This window comes from Pteropus alecto, unplaced genomic scaffold (assembly GCF_000325575.1).
Source record: "Pteropus alecto unplaced genomic scaffold, ASM32557v1 scaffold40, whole genome shotgun sequence".
Classification (NCBI taxonomy): domain Eukaryota; kingdom Metazoa; phylum Chordata; class Mammalia; order Chiroptera; family Pteropodidae; genus Pteropus; species Pteropus alecto.
Window position 1 is genome coordinate 16,813,778 of NW_006431919.1, and position 17,472 is coordinate 16,831,249.

Genomic DNA, 17,472 nt, shown 5'->3' on the forward strand with positions numbered 1-17,472 from the left:
GACTTCAGCCCCGATTAGAACCAGACCAGGGCTGCCTCAGCATGGTGGGGAGGAGGGGGCAAAGGGAAAGGGAATAGGAAGTGCCAGCTGCCCTAGTCCCCCCCCCACCCCCACCTAGAGCTGCAAAGGAGGGGCCCTAGGAGGAGCTGGACTGGGGCCAAAAGAGATTAGCTGCCACTTGCCCCTCTGGGTTGAAGGCAGGTGTCCTGACAAGGTTAGAAAGGATGCTTAGGCTTAGACTTCTGGGTGCGGAGGTGCTCAGAGCCTTTGGGCAGGGAACATGGTGGTTCTCCCAGTTTTCAGCACGAGGAGAGCTGTGTGTGTTGAGTGCTGTTGACACTCAGCAGCCTCTTGCAGTGTTTGGAGGCGGTGGTGGGTCTGCTTATCTCCCCTCCCACTCCTGGGAGACGATTGTTACTATCAGGATGGGCACTGAGCTGGGGGCAGTTAGCTGAGGCCGGGGGGCCGGAAGGATGGATGCATGCATGCATACATGCATGGATGGATGGGTGGATGGACTGATGGGTTCTTCCCTCTTGTTGGCCAGGCTGGGGTCCCCAGTGACTCCTTGAATCAATACAACTGGAGTCAGTAACTTAAAACTGGCTGTTTGCCAAAGCAGATGTGACCCTGTGTGGTGGTGGGGGTGGGGGACGGCTCGCGTCGGGGAGAGAGAGAGACCAATGCCAGGCATGGCCTGCCTGGTTCGCAGCTGAGTCCCCAAGCAGAGGGCAGGTCGCTCCGGGGGACCTACTTGTCTGACCTGGGCAGGAGCTGTTTTCCTGAGTGTTGGGCCTGGGTGCGGGGGACGGTGGAATGGGCACGCAGGTAGAGAGATGGTGGCAGACTTTGTCACCCAAGTCCCATGGTCCTTGAGGCGGGGCCCAGGAGGGGTTGCTGTGTGGTCTTTGTGTTCTCTGGGGGAGTGCAAGGGAGGGAACCTGGCCTCTGCATCCCACCTCCACCTCCTTGGCCAGAGCTGGAGCCAGCCTCTCGGGAGAGAGCTGGGTGGTCTGTCTGAGTTAGGACTTCCAGCAGGTGAGGGAGCCCCCTTGACGACCTCCCCCTTCCTTTGCAGCCTTTCCCCCCTCGAACTGCCATAGGACTGATGGTTTTCATATACCCTTAGAGTATCTAAGGATGGGATTATGGGGGAGGAGTGTCCCTGAAACATCACAGCAAAATAGTACCCAAATGTGCTTGTGTCTAGGAGAGGGTTCCCAGCTCCCCACAGATTTTCAAAGGCACCTATGATTCCTACAGCATAAGGAAACGCTACCCCCACGGTAGTCTCCTGTTCCTATTCATGCTGTGGGGATGAAGGCACAGTGGTCATTACAGGTAGAGATGAGGGGTAGGGCCCAGGTGTTAGTGCAGGGAGTCTGAAGTCGGCTCCCTGCAGATGTGGCGTTGGGCAGCCAGGATGAGCAGCTGCCCGCTGGGCAGGGGCCTCAGAGGGTGGGCGTGAGAGCCCTCTTAGTGAGGGAGGATGGGGGGAGGCCTCCCTGCACAAGAGCTCAGGGCTTTGCAATCCAGGAGGCTGGGCCTGAACCCCAGCTGCATCTTTCTGCATCTAGAGACACCTGTGCATCTCAGCTTCTTCAATTGTGAAGCGGGAGGCCCTGAGTCGAAGTGATATGTGATGGGTGTGCAAGAAGTTTTGCAAATTCTCAGCCACTCGGGAGGGCACAGGAGTGTTCTGCTGGGACAGGGGGACACCTATGCCCTCTCCTCCCCCACCTCCATGGTTTGGGGGGCTGGTCCGGTCTTAGCAGTGGAGTTTCTGGGCTCCTCCCCTCATCCCATTCATCAGCCGCCAGGCCCAGAATGGGTCTCCACCCCCAGCCACATTTCCATGAGCACAGTCAATGCCGGACACTGCCCTCCCCCACCCCCATGTAGTGAGCCCCGCCCTCACCCGCCTGCCACCCCAGGGAAGTGGGAAGCTGGGAATTTAATAAAATCCCTTCTCTACACGACTTGGGACACCGTGGATAGCTCAAATCGGAAGAATTTTAAAAATTTCCAAGGGGAGCAAGTGGCGTGACCAGTAAATTGCTTTTCTGCACTTGGCTGAGCGCTGACAATGACACCGGGCTGGGCCTTTCACGCGGCTCCGCCGGCACCTGCCTGACATTGTTCCCGCCGCCAGGCTCGGCTAGGTCCTGGCCTTCCCTAGACAGGCCGGGCTGAGGCAGGCCAGGGCAGGGGGCCCCCACCACCGGCCCTCCGCCCTCCCGCGGCGCCCCTTCCTCCCACCCCACCCTGTGTTCGGGTTTGGAAGTTCCCTTCCACGCCCCCTCTCTCCCTGACACCCCCATCTCCTGCACCTGGCCTCCGCAGGAAGGTTCAGACCCTTTCTTCAAGCCGGCCAGGATGGGGAAGCTGGAGAGAGTCCCTGGGGACATGAGGAGGATGGGGAGCTGCCCTGTTGGGTAGTACTTTTAATTTCTTAAACCAGGGACATCATCTGCTTGTCCATTCAGTCAGGTATTCATTCAACACATACCCGCGAGGGGCCTGTGAAGTTTAGGGTGGCAGGCACAAGTTCCTGTCCAGCCCAGGGGGAAACCGAGGCCGGGGGGAGCGACCTACCTCAGGTGAAAAAGCGCTGCTTGTGAGGGTTTCAAAGTGGCTCTTGTGTCTTCTTCCTGCCGTTGTCCCCCCTGCAGTGGGAGTGGGTAATATTCCTACTTCGCAGATGGAGAAACCGAAGCCCAGAGCAGTTCAAGGCCACAGCTGACTCAGGGCTCCGGATTCAAGATATTTTCTTCCCCACCACACCAGGCAGACCTTTTCAGAAAGAATACAGAAATTATTTAGAATACTGGTGGGGAAACAGTCTCAAGAGGTATGCTAGGTCCCCCGTGCGAGCTCCCGGTGAATCCCTGGGTTAGGAGATGAGGGTCAGGGCCCAGGTAGGTGTCTCCGCCGTTGAAGGCACCTGACTCTGAGTCGGCAGGCCCTGATCTTCTTGGAATGTTCTGGTCTGAAAGAGTCTCAGAACCAGAAGTGGGGTTTTTTTTTTGGCGGCGGGGCAGAGGGGGGAGGCCTGGGGGATTCAGCACTGCCTTCCCAGCTTCTTTCCCAGCATGGGGGCCGGGGGCAGGGGGATGGAGGTACCCTGCCAGCATTCCTGAAGCCCAGGAGTGTCACCTGCTCTGAGATAAGAAGATGGATTTAAAAATTTCTTGTGGTTGGCATAGCCAGTGTCAGCAGGCTTGGGACAGCATGACAGGGCCACAGCGCTGCCTCCACCCTGCCCTGGGCAGCTCTGCGGGCACGTTGGGCCCCCAAAAAGAGGTGGAGGGGGGCAGGGAGATGACTTCCAGTTCTCAGTAGGACCTTTTGGTTCTGACTTCGTCCTCTAGCAAGAAAGTGGGTGTGGAAAACAGGGTGCAAGCATGTCAGGCTAGCGACAATACGGGTAGCTGCCACCAGGTACTGCATGCTCGCTGTGTGACAGGCAGGCGCTTCCTCACAGCTTCTGGGCTACGCCTCACAACCCAACTGGAATTAGGGGATTCTGCAGATGAAGACAGTGAGGCTCAGAGGCATGAACTAACCTGCCTTTGGCCACGTAGCAAGAGGAGGCAGAGCTGGCTTCAGCTCTGAGCTGTGTGGCTCTAGGACCCCGGCTTCTTAAACAGTGGTATGAGAGCTCTCTAGTCAGCCAGCCTGGTTCAAACTGTTGCTCTGCCTTGTCTCTGCCTTGTGACCCTGGACCAGTTACTGAACCCCTCTGGGTCTCGGCTTCTGCACGTGTCAGGTGGGAAGAAAACAACCAATAAAGCGGTCCCTGCTTCCTAAGGGTGCGGAGCAGGGGAAGCGCAGAGCCCAGTGCTCTGATCGAGACCCCATCTGTGTTTCGAGACCTAACCCTGTGCCTCTCACTCGGGGATGGCGTTTGTTCTGGAGCATCAGCAGGTAAGCGGCCCCTCGGGCTTTCGTCAGGCTTGCTGGTAGGGGCTGAGAGATGTTTGGGTATCGTTTGCTCTGACACTGAAATTGCACGAGGGCTCAGACCCATTTCAAATGCTGCTGTGCCAAGGCCAAGGCCACGGCCACGGCCAAGGACATGCCCCGCTTTGGGTCACGAAACAGAAAAACTCTCAGAATCCCTGGAATTCTAGCTCATTGGAAGACCTCCCTCACTATGCCTCAGTTTACCCACCTGGGGATCAGTGAAGTGAGCTAGGTGGCTTCTGTAGTACTTGAATGCATGGGTTTTGGCCGTGTCTGCTGCTGAGCAGCTGTTCAGCAAACGTGTACTTTGGTTTTCCCCACCTGTAAAGTGGGGTCATGAAACGTACCTATTTCTATAATAAGGACTAAAGCGGGTAAATGCACAGAGTAGCTAGCACTGTGGCTGACGTTCAGGAAATAACTGAGTAACTGATTGCTCCATCGATTATATTTAGGTACATGACACGCTGCAGGGCGCTGAACGGAAATAGGGGGTGCCCCTCGCTCGTGTCAGTGATATCCCGCCTCCAGTCTGAGGCTTCAGACTTAGGTCTGGATTTAATTATCACTGCGCTATTCACAGGCTGTGTGCCCTTGGGCAAGATCCTCAACCTCTCTGAGTTTCCGCCTCCTCCTCCTGTGGGAAATGGGTATAATACTATGGCTCTTCCCCCAATCCCCCCCTGTTGGGAGGAGTAACTGAAGCCACGCCTCGGTCCAGCTAGGCAGCAGGAACTCACTTACGGTGCTTCTCCACGTTAGCTTCTGGCAGGCATTGGTGGCAGGCCTGCTGCGTAGCTGGCCCTGGGCTGGGCTTTGAGGGAGATGGAGATGACAGTCCAGGCTTCAGCTTTGTCCTCAAAGTGTCCCCTGGGAGGGGATGGCTGACACTTTGGGCAACTTTATTCGCCACCCTTCCCCACCCTGTCCCTCCCATCCCTGACCTCGACCTGGGAACCTTTAGACTGGGCCACTGTCCCATGACCCAGCATGTTCCGTGCTGGGGCTCGTGGACGCCCCGGAGCTCAGACTCCGGGCCTGGCCCCTGGTCACACCCACTCCGCCACTCGGTGGCTGTGTATTGAGCAAATTGCTTGGCGGCTCCGCGCCCGTCTTTCGCACGCGCACGCGGAGAGAACCCCGCTCTTGGGGTTGCTGTGAGGGCGGGTTGTGGTCACCTGCGGGGAGGCTTGGCACGGCGCCCGGCTCATGATGAGCGTTGAGTCAATGTGAGCTGCACTTGCGCGTAGGACTCCGGAGCGTCTGGAGCCTTGCTCATCTGCCAGCTCCTGGTTCCTGGAAGTCGGGAGGCCTGGCGCATCCTGCAGGCCCCGCGGCTCCCGGCACAGACCTGGCACGCAGGATGAGTGTTGGGTCAGTGCGCGGACGGGAGGGGAGTAGCTCCTCTGGGTGCCTGGCACCTGGATCGAACACCCTCTCCTCCTGGTGCCAGGTGTGGGACACAGGGGGTTCAGGACCTGTCCCTACCCTCCCGAATTGAGGGTGCCATGTGTACACTGATGAAGGGCCTTGAAACCAGGCTCTGGGGCCAGAAGATCTAGCTGGGGAAGGTGCCCCATTTGAACCTCGAAATAGGAACAAGCCGAGTGAAGACAGTGTGAGTGAGTGAGTGAGTGAGAGAGAGTGTGTGTGTGTGTGTGTGTGTGTGTGTGTGTGTGTGTAACATCCCTACATGGAGCAAGGAGTGTCTTGATATGCTGGGGACTCTGAGCCAATTGGGGTGCCTGGAGCTTCAAGTTCAGGAATGGCGGGTAAAGGGCTTGTTTATTTCCTGGGGGCAGTGCATGACCGCTCTCCCCACAGAGGGAATTGAAATGGGGGGGTAGGGGGGAGGAAAAGGGAAAAAAGAAGGGAGCATGGGTCTTTAGGGGTCTTGCCCCCTCCCCCAGGGTTGACTGCCAGGGGCACCCATATTGACAATCTGTACGCAGGAGGCTGATATATGGGGAGAAGGAGCTCCGGTCAGCCGCCTTGGGTGGTAGCTCCCCCCACTTCTGAGCTGATGGCTCAGCCTGGCCAATCAATACATTGATAGCCCTGGGAGCTTAATGGACAGGCTGGGGGTGGGGAAGGGCCTTTTGCAGCCTCACTCAGTCCTGGCTGGGTTGCGAGTGGGGAGTGTGACGGGACAGAGGGAGAAGCCTGGGGCTGGGCTGTGGGCAGGGGCATTGACCTGAGCCAAGCTCAGGCTCAGGGCTGGGCGTGGCCTCCCTCCCCTCCTTTCTGTCCAGGGTGCCAGCTGGGGGAAACTCAGAGGCTCTAAAGCCAGATGTGGGTTCTGACCTTGGCTCTGTCACTTTTTGTACAGCGGGCAAGTCCTTTGGCCTCTCTCTCTCTTCCTTTGTCCCGGGGACAGTAATCGCCAGACCTGCCCTGGTCCTGTGAGGAGGAAGGAGACGGTGCCTGGAAAGTGCTCACCTCGGGCCCGGCACTCAGCGGGTGCCCACTAAGTGGGAGCCAATGTCCGTCTCTCAACGATAATAACAACCCTGGAGCCCTGTGGCTGGCAGCAGCTCCTGAGCCTGCGTCCAGGCCGCTCGCTCTCGAGGAAGAGTTTGAGGAGCTGCATTTTGGGGTGTCGAGGAATGCTGACTCTCTCAGGGACCACTCCTGGGCATGGGGTGCAGGTCTCAGGTTCTAATCCAGAATTTGGGGAAGCTGGGAAAGGCCTCGGCATGGCCGGCCCAGTGCTACTGCCGCCGGAGGAGGCAGGAGGTGGTGGAATGTGGCCGGAAGTCTGTGAGCTGCCCCTCCTGGGACCAGGGAGACCCTCCCTTTCTGGGCAGGCTGCCTGGAGACAGGGGCATGGCTTGTATGAGGCCTCAAAGATGGGGACCTGGGTGGGGGGGGGCAGCCTGACCCCATCCTCCTCTCTTGGTGCGGGGAGGAAGCTCAGGCCTTCAGCCCTTTCATGTGTAAGCCCCCCATCCCAGGCCCTGCCCTGGCCGTGGCTTGTGGCCAGAACCAGTCGCCGTCCTGAATAGGGGAAAGGAGGTAGGCGAGGGAGAGGCGAGTGGAAGCTGGCGAGGGGGAAGTGATGGACAGCTTGGCTTCTGGATCAAGGGCGAGGTGGATTTGAATCTTGACTCCTTCTCTCAAGAGTTCTGACTTTGGACGACAGACGTAACCTCTCCGAGCGTCGGTTACCTCCTCTGTCAAATGGGGCCAGTCATCACACCAACTCATAGGGCCCCGCTGGCATCGCATAGGGTTACTTCCCCAAAGTGGCTCTTAGCACAGAGGATGTACTGAGGAAGTAGTGCCTGTTTAGAAAATCAAACGAAAGGAAAAAAGGAAAAAAGTCATGGCTCTTTTTCCTGGGATGATCTTCCTCTGAGATAAATATTATAAACAATGCCCATTCTGCTGCTGGGAAAACCGAGGGTTACAGAAATCAAGGAAGCCGGTGATTTGGTGTAGAAGCACCTGAGGTCAGCTAGTGCTAGTTACTGGGTTGTTGAAGGTGTGTGTGGGGTGTGTGTACGTAGCTGTGCAGCGGGGAGCTAGGCAGAGTTTGGAGCAGGGAAATAGCCTTCCTTCCCTGTGTGATAGACAGCCATGCTGACGAGGACAGACTGCAGGCGGAAGGTGGTGGCCCTGTCCCACTCAGCACCATGTCCCCGCCAGGGCCTTATGACAGTGGGGGCAGAGTGGACCCTGATGAAATACCCCTGGGAAATGCCTGGATCACGGAGTGACTATTTCCACCAGAGCCTCAGGGCAGGGAAGGGGCCGGCTGGCTAGTAATCAGGGTCTTCGGCTGCAGGAGGGAAGCCATGATGGGCCACCCTCCTGTGCAAAAGCTACTTTGACCCAAAAGATAATCTGTGAGTGTGAGTGGGGAGACAGCAGAGCAACGGAAGTCACCTTCTCCTGCCGGAGGAGACAGACAGACAGACAGACAGACAGACAGACGTGCCAACACTGCTGGCCTCGCAGAAGCTGCAGCGATCCGATTTTTCTCACCCTGCAGCTTTCAGCTCCTGATGACCACGCACCTGGAGGGGAATTCCCCCAGCAGAGAGCAGCTGGCTGTTCTGGGAAGACCCAGAAGACAGGCCCCCTCTTAGGCAGCGAGGCTAAGTGACCCGCTACCCAGCCGGCCGGGAAGGAGGAGGGAAAATGTTCCTGCGTCGGCGGCTTCGCATGCGCGCTGTGGGCAGACCCTGGAGCTGTGTGGCCCAGGGAGGTGGCCCGAGGTCCCACCTGTGCAGCGGGCTCTCTCTCCATGGGCGGTGGAGGGAATTAGCGGCGGTACCACGTCTAAGCGCTTCTTAGCAGAGTGCCTGGGACGGAGAGAAGCTTAGCAACTGATAGCTTTGAACTCCCCGCTCGCCACCCCTCTGTCGGGCACTCTGCTTGTCTGGGTGGCAAGCGGTGGGGCTGATTTTGGCCTCCGGGTCTCGGTCTCCCTTGTTCTGGGCACAGTCATTTAGTAAACGTTTGCCAGCCGCCTCCTGGGGACGGCTGGAGATCCAGGCATGGACCAGGCAAGCTAGACGCTGGGGACGGTGAGCCATTACTATAGTGTCCAGAGGGGTCGGGGGAAGGAAAGGCTTCCAGGGGAGGCATCCGAGGGCAGGTGTCAGGTGGGCAGAGGGGTGGGGTGCCCGGGGCAGAGGACGCAGCCTGTGCAAAGGCCTGGAGTCCCGGATGTCCTGCCCAGGAAGCCCAGCAGCCTCCTGCCTGTCCAGGACAGACTCTGTTTCTGTGTCAGAGGCCACCCCTGCTACCTCCCTGGGGACTGATGTGGCCACAGAGTGTGGCTTAAATGGTGAAAGCTGGGCAAGATGGATTGTCCCCCCACCTCCTGGGAAAGGGCCACCGGATAGTCCCTGCTGACCCTGGGTCACCACACTGCCTCTGTCCAGTGCGCCAGGGAGAAAATCGTTAACGGGAGGCTGGCTTCTGGGGCAGGGCAGCCCCCCTCGGGGCCCCGGGGTGAGGAGATTGGTTTGACCTCTGGTCGATAAGGGCTCCTGTGAGCAGGAGGAGAGTCGAGGACAGGGAAGGAGGCCGGAGGCCTGCCCCTGGGGGAGGGGACAGGGCCAGGCCACCTCGGGAAGTCATTCCAGGAAGGTCGAGGGCCAAGGGTGGGAGGTCTTCAGGACACAGGCCCACAGCGGGGGCCCAGTGGGGACTGGAGTTTTTCCCTCCCTGACCAGCAGGGTGTGAAGTGAGGCCGGTCCCAGGCGTCAGACCCTGATCTGGATGGTGACAGGGGACTGGCCTTGAGGGGAGTGAGGGTGAAGGGCGTGCACGCCCGGGGGGCCAGTGGCCGGGCCCCACCCCACTGGGCTGCGTGCCCCAGAGCCACTGCCTTCGCCATTCTGAGCCTCAGTTTCTGTGTCTGTGAAATGGGGGTGATGAGCATTGCCACAGACGGGCCCTGTCTGTAGGGACGGGGGTGCGAGCCCACGCGTGCCCAGGGAGGCTTGTGTGTAGGGCTCCCCGAGAGCCGCTTCGGGCTGCCTCGTCTCCCGGTAGTTTCCCCGAGGAGCACGCACTCTGTGCCAGCACCGTCCTATGACTTCGTGTGTTTAATCGCTGCACCCACCAGGTGGGTGCCGTTATCATCGCTCCCGTTTTCTACGTGAGGAAACTGAGGCCCGGAGTGTCCCTAACTGGCCTAGGGTCCCTTAGCGAGGGAGTGGATGCCCTGGGTCTTGAACCTGGGTTCTGCTGCTGGTGGCTCTGGTGAGGCGGGTGGGGGGCCCAGCAAGGCGGGGCTGAAAGCTGGGTTTTGGGGTCACGAGGCCTGGGCTGCCATTGCCCGCTCTATGACCTTGTCCGTTCAGCTCTGGAGCCCCAGTTTCCTCATCTGTAATGTGGGTTCATGCTTTCACCCTGCGGATGATAGTGGAAGTTTAATCACGTGGTCCAGCCAAGGTGTCCGTGGAGCCCAGGCTGGGGCAGGAGGACATGTGCAGGTCAGCTGGGGGACAGCGACCCCGGGCTGGGCGGGGAGGTGTAGCCACGAGGTGAACACGGTCCGTGCCCTTGGGAGCTAACAGCTGAAGGGTAAGACAGCTGCCTGGACAGCCCTGGGCTCTGCCACGGGCCGAGGGGGGCCACGCGTTCATAGGACTGGGGTCCTATGTGCCTAGCATCGTGTCAGACCTGCAGGCACACGGATCAAACCCAAAACTCTGTCTGGGCTTCAAGAATTGTTCAGCTTTATGGTTAAGTTGGGATGGGACAGGCATACAATTAAATTAGCAGGGCATGGAAAAACCGAATTTAGTGCTGAATGGAACGGCAGGATCTTTTCGATGTCCGTTTGTTCGTTTACTTATTCATTCAATAAATGTGTTTCTGCTGTGCCACCCACCTACTGGGGATATAGCAGCAAATGACAAAGACAGCTCTAGCTTTCATGGTGCTGCCAGGCTAGTCGAGGGTGGGGGGGGAGGGGCGCTGAAAAAAAACCAGGTAAATTGAGGTTATGTCAGGTTGACGAACGTTAGAAAGAAAAACAAAGCGTGGTTGGGCGATGGAAAGCGGCAGAGGTGGGGCCTGCCTCCGAAGAGCAGTGAAGGAAGGCCTGTCTCAGGATGTGACACTTGAGCGGAGACCCGAATGAAACCGAGGGACCAGAACGCGAACATCCGGGAAGGAGCACAGAAGCAGAGCCAAGAGCCAGGGCAAAGGCCCTGAGGCAGACGCGTGTCCTGTGTCTGAAACGCCCCAAGGCATAGTGCCGTGTGAGAGTGGGAAGGAGCCCTCGGGGATGAGGGCGGAAAAGCCGCTGGCGGCTCCTCTTGCAGGGTCCTGAGGCCGTGATGGGGACCTTTATCTAAATGTGAGGCAAGCCCTGGAGAGTGTGGAGGGAAGGGTCACCTGAGGTGACGGGGTTTGCGGGGCAGGAGTGGGAGCAGGAGGCCGGCCTGGCGGCAGGTGCCAGTTGCCCCCCGGTGAGCGGACGAGTTCGGAGCAGGGAGGCCGGAGAGACACGCGTCGGCTTAGCCGGAGGCGGCTTCCGGCAGGTGTGGTCAGACGGGAGTGAAAGCTCCAGGGACACGGGACGTTTTGATGGGAAATGCAAAGCGAAGGCCAGAGAAGTGGACAAGTGCCCGGTGGTGGGGCGAGGATCCCTACGGGATCCTCGGGGCGTGGGGGGGATCCCCTTCGGCATCAGCTCCCAGGGGAGAGGTGACAGCAGACTCTGGCCCATTCATTCCCAGGGTGACTAGCCAGCCCTCGCTCCTTCGCAGTCAAGGACTCAGACAGCAGTGACAGTGCCCCGTGCCCCTCCCATCTCCGTATCCGTCTGGGGACTCCCCCCAGCTTTCTCGCTTTACCGTCACAGCCGCCCTGGGGTGTAGCAGAGGCTCTATGCTACTGCTTCGCTGGGCAGGAGACTGAGGCGGGACAAACTGTGTGCCCCAGGTCACAAAAAAGCTCTGCCCCGCACTGCTCTGCTCGCTTTACCCGGGGCTGTGGCGGAAAGAGAGCTCGCTTTGTTGTCAAAAGGACCGAGGCCTGATTCTTTCTTATCTTCGCCACTTCCTGGCTGGGCCAGATCGGCCACCTGGGGCACCGCACCTCACCTGTCTGAGCCAGGGGTGGCGACAGGGCAGTTATGACTACGTGCTGAGGCCTGGCTCTGCGTTGGGAATGTGGCTTTGGCACCCAGGGGACCCAGGACGTTCCGCGGCGCTCACCGTTGCCCCTTTCTCTGCCCAGGTGCTGGCGACCTTCGCCACTTCCTGGCTGGGCCAGGTCGGCCACCTGGGGCACCGCACCTCACCTGTCTGAGCCGGGGGTGGCGACAGAGCAGTTATGACTACGTGCTGAGGCCTGGCTCTGCGTTGGGAATGTGGCGTTGGCACCCAGGGGACCCAGGACGTTCCGCGGCGCTCACCGTTGCCCCTTTCCCTGCCCAGGTGCTGGCGGCCGAGGAGAACGTGGACTTCCGCATCCACGTGGAGAACCAGACGCGGGCTCGGGACGATGTGAGCCGTAAGCAGCTGCGGCTGTACCAGCTCTACAGCCGGACCAGCGGGAAGCACATCCAGGTCCTGGGCCGCAGGATCAGTGCCCGTGGCGAGGACGGGGACAAGTATGGTAGGAGCCAGTTCCCTCCTCCTCCGCAGTGCACACACTTCCCGGCCTCAGGAGCACAGGTTCAGGTCCCAGCTCTGCCATATCCCGGCTGTGTGACCTTGCACCTGACTCTGGGCTTTCCTGGGCCTCAGTTTCCCCATCTGTGGAGGGGGGATGCAGCCGTGTACCCCAGAGAGCCCTGTTGGGAGTACCAACTGAGGACGTGAATGAAAATGCCCCCTAAATGGCCATCGTCATGGCTGTCGGTGGCTTGCTTGGGGACATCCTAAAGCAGGTGGCTGTTCCCCATGGCATTGCTTTACTAGACCCAGGTTTGACGTTCGGGGGGGCGGGGCTAGCGTGTGAGTGCGTTTACACGTGCGTGAGCATGTCGTGCGTGTGAATGTTTGTGTACCTATGAGGCACGGGGCTGCGCCTTGGGCCACAGTCCCTTTGACCTGCCCTTGACCTTGGTATTGCCCAGCCCTCCCCTGGGGTGTCTGGGAACCATCACCTGCCACTGTAAAGGGGCCGGGAGGAGTGGGACACCTGACTCCCTCCTTTCCCCACGCCCCAGCCCACAAAGACCCTCGGCAGTGAGCAAAACAGACAGGACCCCGCCTTCCCAGAGCTTGGAGGGGGGTCTGGGGACAGAAGCTGAGCAAATGCCGACCCGCCTCCACCATTCCTGCCTCCTGGGCCAGGTTCTGGGAGGTATCCGAGGCCCCAGCCTTGGGCCAGGGGCAGGAAAGGGGGGCGTCTGAGGGTGGCTGTGGGTGGCCAGGGCTCAGGGTTGGGGCTCGTCCTGCCTGTGTGCTGTGAGCCTGCCAGCCCAGGCTTTTCTGGGATGATGCCCCGCCTGCCCGCTGGCCCCTGCCCATTGCAGTCAAGACGTGACAACAAGACAAATAATTTCTTGGACCTTTTATCTTGGACACCATTTATTTTCCCTCAGCCCCAGGGCAGGACTGACCTCATGGTAGGGCCCAAGTGTGGCAGCTGCACTGTCACTGGGGGCTGGGCCAGGCCGGGCCAGGCAGGGCTGGGCCACCCCGACTCCGCTTCTCCAGGCCAGCTGCCTCCCCTCCCGTCTGCCCGCTTTCTCGCTTCCTCTCTCAGCCTGCGGCTTCTCCGTTCATCCGGGGAGTCCTTCTCCCTCCTTTCTGGTTCTCGTCCCTTCCCCTTTGTCTCCGTCCCTCTGTGTGTCCGCCGCCTCCCACCATCTCTGTCCCTCCTTCTGCCTCCGTCCCTGGACCATAGCTCTCTGTCCCTTGTCCCCACCTCTCCCAGGCCCTCTGCTGGCCGCCTCTCTGGGGCCTCCATCCCTCGGTGCCTCCCCCACCCCGGACGTCTGGCTGTGCTGGGCGACCCAGCTGGTGCTTTTCCCTGGGATCTGCTGTCCAGTTGCTGCCAGGGAAGGGGCAGCTGGCTGGCCGGGGCAGGCGGGAGGTGCCCTCCCGGGGAGTCCCCGGAGCTCTCGCCGGCCCCTCCAGGCTGGGAGAGTACAGGGGGGTCAGACTCTGGTCTGGACCATCTGTCCACACCCTGAGACGGGAGGCAGGAGCTCAGGAGGGACAGCAGCCCGGCACGTGGCGGGCTCCTCTGTCCAGAAGCCGCTCGCCCTCTCGTTTCCTCAGCCCTAACTAGAGACTCGAGGGAATCTCACCTGCTGTGTGACCTCAGGCGAAGCCTTTGCCTTCTCTGGGCCTCGGTTTCCCTTCTGGACAGTACCGGGTTGGACTAGAGCCGTGCGTCTTAAACATTAGGGTGCGCGGGGGTCACCAAGGGCTCTGGTTGGAATGCTGACTTTGATTGGTGGGTCTGGGTGGGGCCCGAGCTCGGCACTTCTAATGAGCGTCCAGGTGGTATTGATGGTTTCCACCTTCAGCGGCCAGGGACCAGCCCATCTTGGCTTCTCTCGCAGCTCCATGAGCTCTAGAGTTAATAATTTTCTCTCGAGGAATATGTTTATCGCTCCTCCAGCCCCCCAGCACTTAGGGCAGCATGGGGCCTTGCTGGAGCTGAGGCTGCTCCATTTCAATGTCGCATTAGAAACGCAGATGAGGGGACAGGACCCCATCTGTGAGCCCTGACGGAGCAAGGGAGACAATGGAGCCACCTGAGGCTTCCAATCTAGATAATCAATACAAATATTATTGGGAGGGTGATTTATGTGGCCGAGCCAGGCTAGGAGGATGGGGCTGCGTTAGGGGCCCGCCCGGCCCATAGGGGAGGGGAGGGGAGGCCAGCAGTCCCGGGTCAGGGGGTGCAGGATGGTCCAGGAACCCGCTCCCTCTTTCTCAGGGCTTGGTCCCGCTGATCGAATGATGTCGTCTGAGACTTGTATCTGTACAGTTAGAACGAGTCTGGCAATTTCAGCAAACACCAAGTATAAACAGAATTCTTATAAACGAACTCCTGAAATCTGGAATCCCCATAAACACTCAGAACCTCAGATTCTGAGGCATCTGAGAGTCCGTGGCGGGCGTGAGGCGAGGGCCAGCTTTGTCTGGTGCCCTCACCCGGAGCCCTGGGCCCGCTTTATAGCAGGAAGCGGTCTGCTGAGATGTCGGGAGGCTTCTGCACCACGCTGTTCTGCGAGAGGGTCTCCCTAAAGCTTTCCAGAGCACTCTGAGGGCCCCGGGGGTGGGCTGCCCCAAGAATGAGGGGCTTTCTTAGCTTTGGGTTGGGCTCTGGAGGGAGAGGTGTGCTGGCCAGGAGGCTGGAGGCTTAGGTAGTGGGACACTCTGCAGGCCAGGGCCTGGGGGCGGGTCACCTGGGATTATGGCATCAGCCCCTTCCCTTCTGGCCCTGGTTCCTGGTCACCTCTGTTCTACAGGCGGTTGTGACCTCAAAGAAACAGCACTGGGCCAGGAAGCAGGACACCTGGGTTCCAGTCGCGGCTCCGCCCCTGGCCAGCCCACAGAGCTCGAGGCAAGCATGTCTGCCTCAGTCTCTTCATCCACTAAGGAGGATGCGAAGGCCCCGCTTCACTTCCCTCCTGTGCCTGTAGGCCCACGTGGAGGCGGCAAGAAGCAGGACTGCGGGTGACTGGGCTCCCGTCTTAGGAGAGGACAGCCTGGGGCCAGCTGAGCCAGCGCTCAGGGCGGGTAGGGCCGCCGGCATTGGGGCTGGTAGTATGGGGGGCAACTCTGCTTTTATAAGCCTTGTGCTTGGGTGTTCCAGCCTGCTTTCAATTGAAAAAAAAAGGCTTCTCTACTTGAGAAAAAAAGCAATTTAAAAAAACCCAGGTTTTGCAATAGGCCGGCCTCTCAGGATGGGTAGTGCCCGACAGGACAGCCCTCGAGCAGGCCGCCGGAGGGCTGTGTCAGCCGGGGAGGTCGTCTTTTCAGGGGCTCGGCATGTAGGCTCAGGAGTCAGCTGGGATTTGAATCTCGGCTCCGCCACTTACGAGCTGGGGACCTTGGGTCTGAGTGAGCCTTCTGATCCTGTGTCCTCTTCTGTAAAGTGGGGTCGCCGAAATGGGACAGTATCTTAACGCCAAAGATTCTCTTGTTAAAGCAAGAATATTAATAACAACAACCCGAGGTCATCAATGTTGTGCGGGGCACACAGGTGCCTGTCATGGGCTCAGGCTGAAGTCCCCTCTCTCAGGAGCTGGCTCCTGAGGCTTCCAGGAGGGACTCTGCCTCCTGGCATGTCAGCTGCAGGTAGAAGAGGCTTCTTCATGATCCCAAGCGAGCGGGGTCGGCCGGCCACGCTCTGGCTGCTCTCTCAGGCCAGACTGAGAGGGGTCTTTGGCCCCTCTTGTCGGGTGTGGTCTGGTCTCCTCTTAGTTCGTGCTGGGGTCCCTCGCTCACTCCATACAGAGTTACTGAGCACTGGGGACACAGCGCTGAGTAAGACACACCTGATCCCAGCCCTCAAGGGGCCCCGCTCCTTCCTAGGGGCTGACGCTGAGTAGGGAGAGCCGAGGCCCCCAGCTTGCTGTGTGAGCGTTCGCCTTTCCCATTCCCACCCTGTGCCCGGGTGTCCTCACCATTAGTGGGGGTGGGGTGGGTGGCGCGGGGCGTGGAGTTCGTACTCCCAGCTTCCCAGAGCTCAGCATCCACGAGTCTGTGAGTCCAGCTGTGCCTCCACTGCCCTGGGTCACGGGGAGTCCGCCCGCCCTGCTGCTCACCCGGGCTCTCTGAGAATGTGAGCTTCCTGAAAGCAAGTGAACTTTCTGCATGTCCCCGTGTCCAGGACAAGTCCCCCGCCCCCAAAGGTTGCTGGATGAGTGAATAAAACAATTATGGGGGAACTCACAGCATAATTACGGGCCAACTTGTGTGGCTCTCACGGGAAGGTATGTGGGGTGTGCCTAGGCTTTTGCTCAGCTGGTCACGAGAGAGGGAGGGGGCCCTCCAGCCGCCATTTCCCTCATTCTGGTACCTGCTGGAGGGCTGCTTGAGCAAGGAGCAATGTCCCTTGGACTGGCCGGTACGGCCGAAGCAGCAGAGACCCCTGCTCTGAGTTTGACCCCCAGAGTCCATGCTCCATAAAGCAGTCCAGATGAGAGCCGGTGTCACTCTGCTCCCACGGGCTCTCTTCTCGCTTAGAATGAAATCCAGGTCTGGGTGGCTTGGCTCCCGATGGCCACTCCAACCTCAGGCCCCGTCCTCGCTCGCTCCGCTCCAGCCCAGTGGCCTTCCCGCTGTCCCTCAAACACACCAAGCATGTCCCCGGCTCAGGGCCTTTGCGTTGGCTGTCCTCTCAACCCGAGGATGCTCTTCTCCCGGAAATCTTCCTGGCTTCTGTTCAACTGTCCTCTTAGCAGAGAATTCCCGTCTCTGTCCCCTCACGGGTGTATTTCTCTTCCTGACACATCGCTAATTGACGGTCCATCACGTATTTTGTTATTTGCTCTCTGTCTCTCCCGTGACAATGCAAACTCCTTGTCCGTTTTGTTCACTGCTGTGTCCCCGAGCACAGAGCCAACCGTAGACGGGCCCCATATATGCTTGAGTCAGCGAATGCATGGATGACCCAGGTATGGTCGGGGGACAAGCGCTCAGCACACTGTAGGTCCTGCAGTGCCCCTCCGCCCTCCCCTCCGCCCTCCCTCCCACCCTCCCCTTATCAGGCAACGGCCTCGCCCAGGGCTTCCCCCGGCTGGCAAGGGGCAGTTATGTCTCGGTCTAAACCCCCTGCCCTCTGAGCTCATGTCCTGCCACTTCTGACCCCCGTGGGGAATGGCCACCTACACCTCATCGACTCTACGGCTGAAATGGCCACACTGGAGCTCCAGCTAGGATTAAATATAGCTCCTGATCAATCCTATTGATTCTTTCCCTTTTCCTTTCCGGCAAGCGCACGTGGCCTGCCAGCCTCCTTGGGGACTTGGAGAGAAGGGGAACCGGACACCTTTGGAGAAAGGCCATAGTGTGTGTGTGTATGTGTGTGTGTGAGAGAGAGAGAGAGAGAGAGAGAGAGAGA

General features: G+C 59.4%; 1 protein-coding gene across 1 annotated transcript in view; it reads left to right on the plus strand.

Annotated features, from left to right (window-relative positions):
* FGF18 (fibroblast growth factor 18) overlaps positions 1–17,472 on the plus strand; it is a 35,230-nt gene that overhangs the window by 4,534 nt on the left and 13,224 nt on the right. The window contains exon 5 of the mRNA XM_025043165.1: positions 11,874–12,054. Coding sequence (XP_024898933.1) covers positions 11,874–12,054 — 181 coding nt within the window. The remainder of the gene's footprint in view (positions 1–11,873; positions 12,055–17,472) is intronic.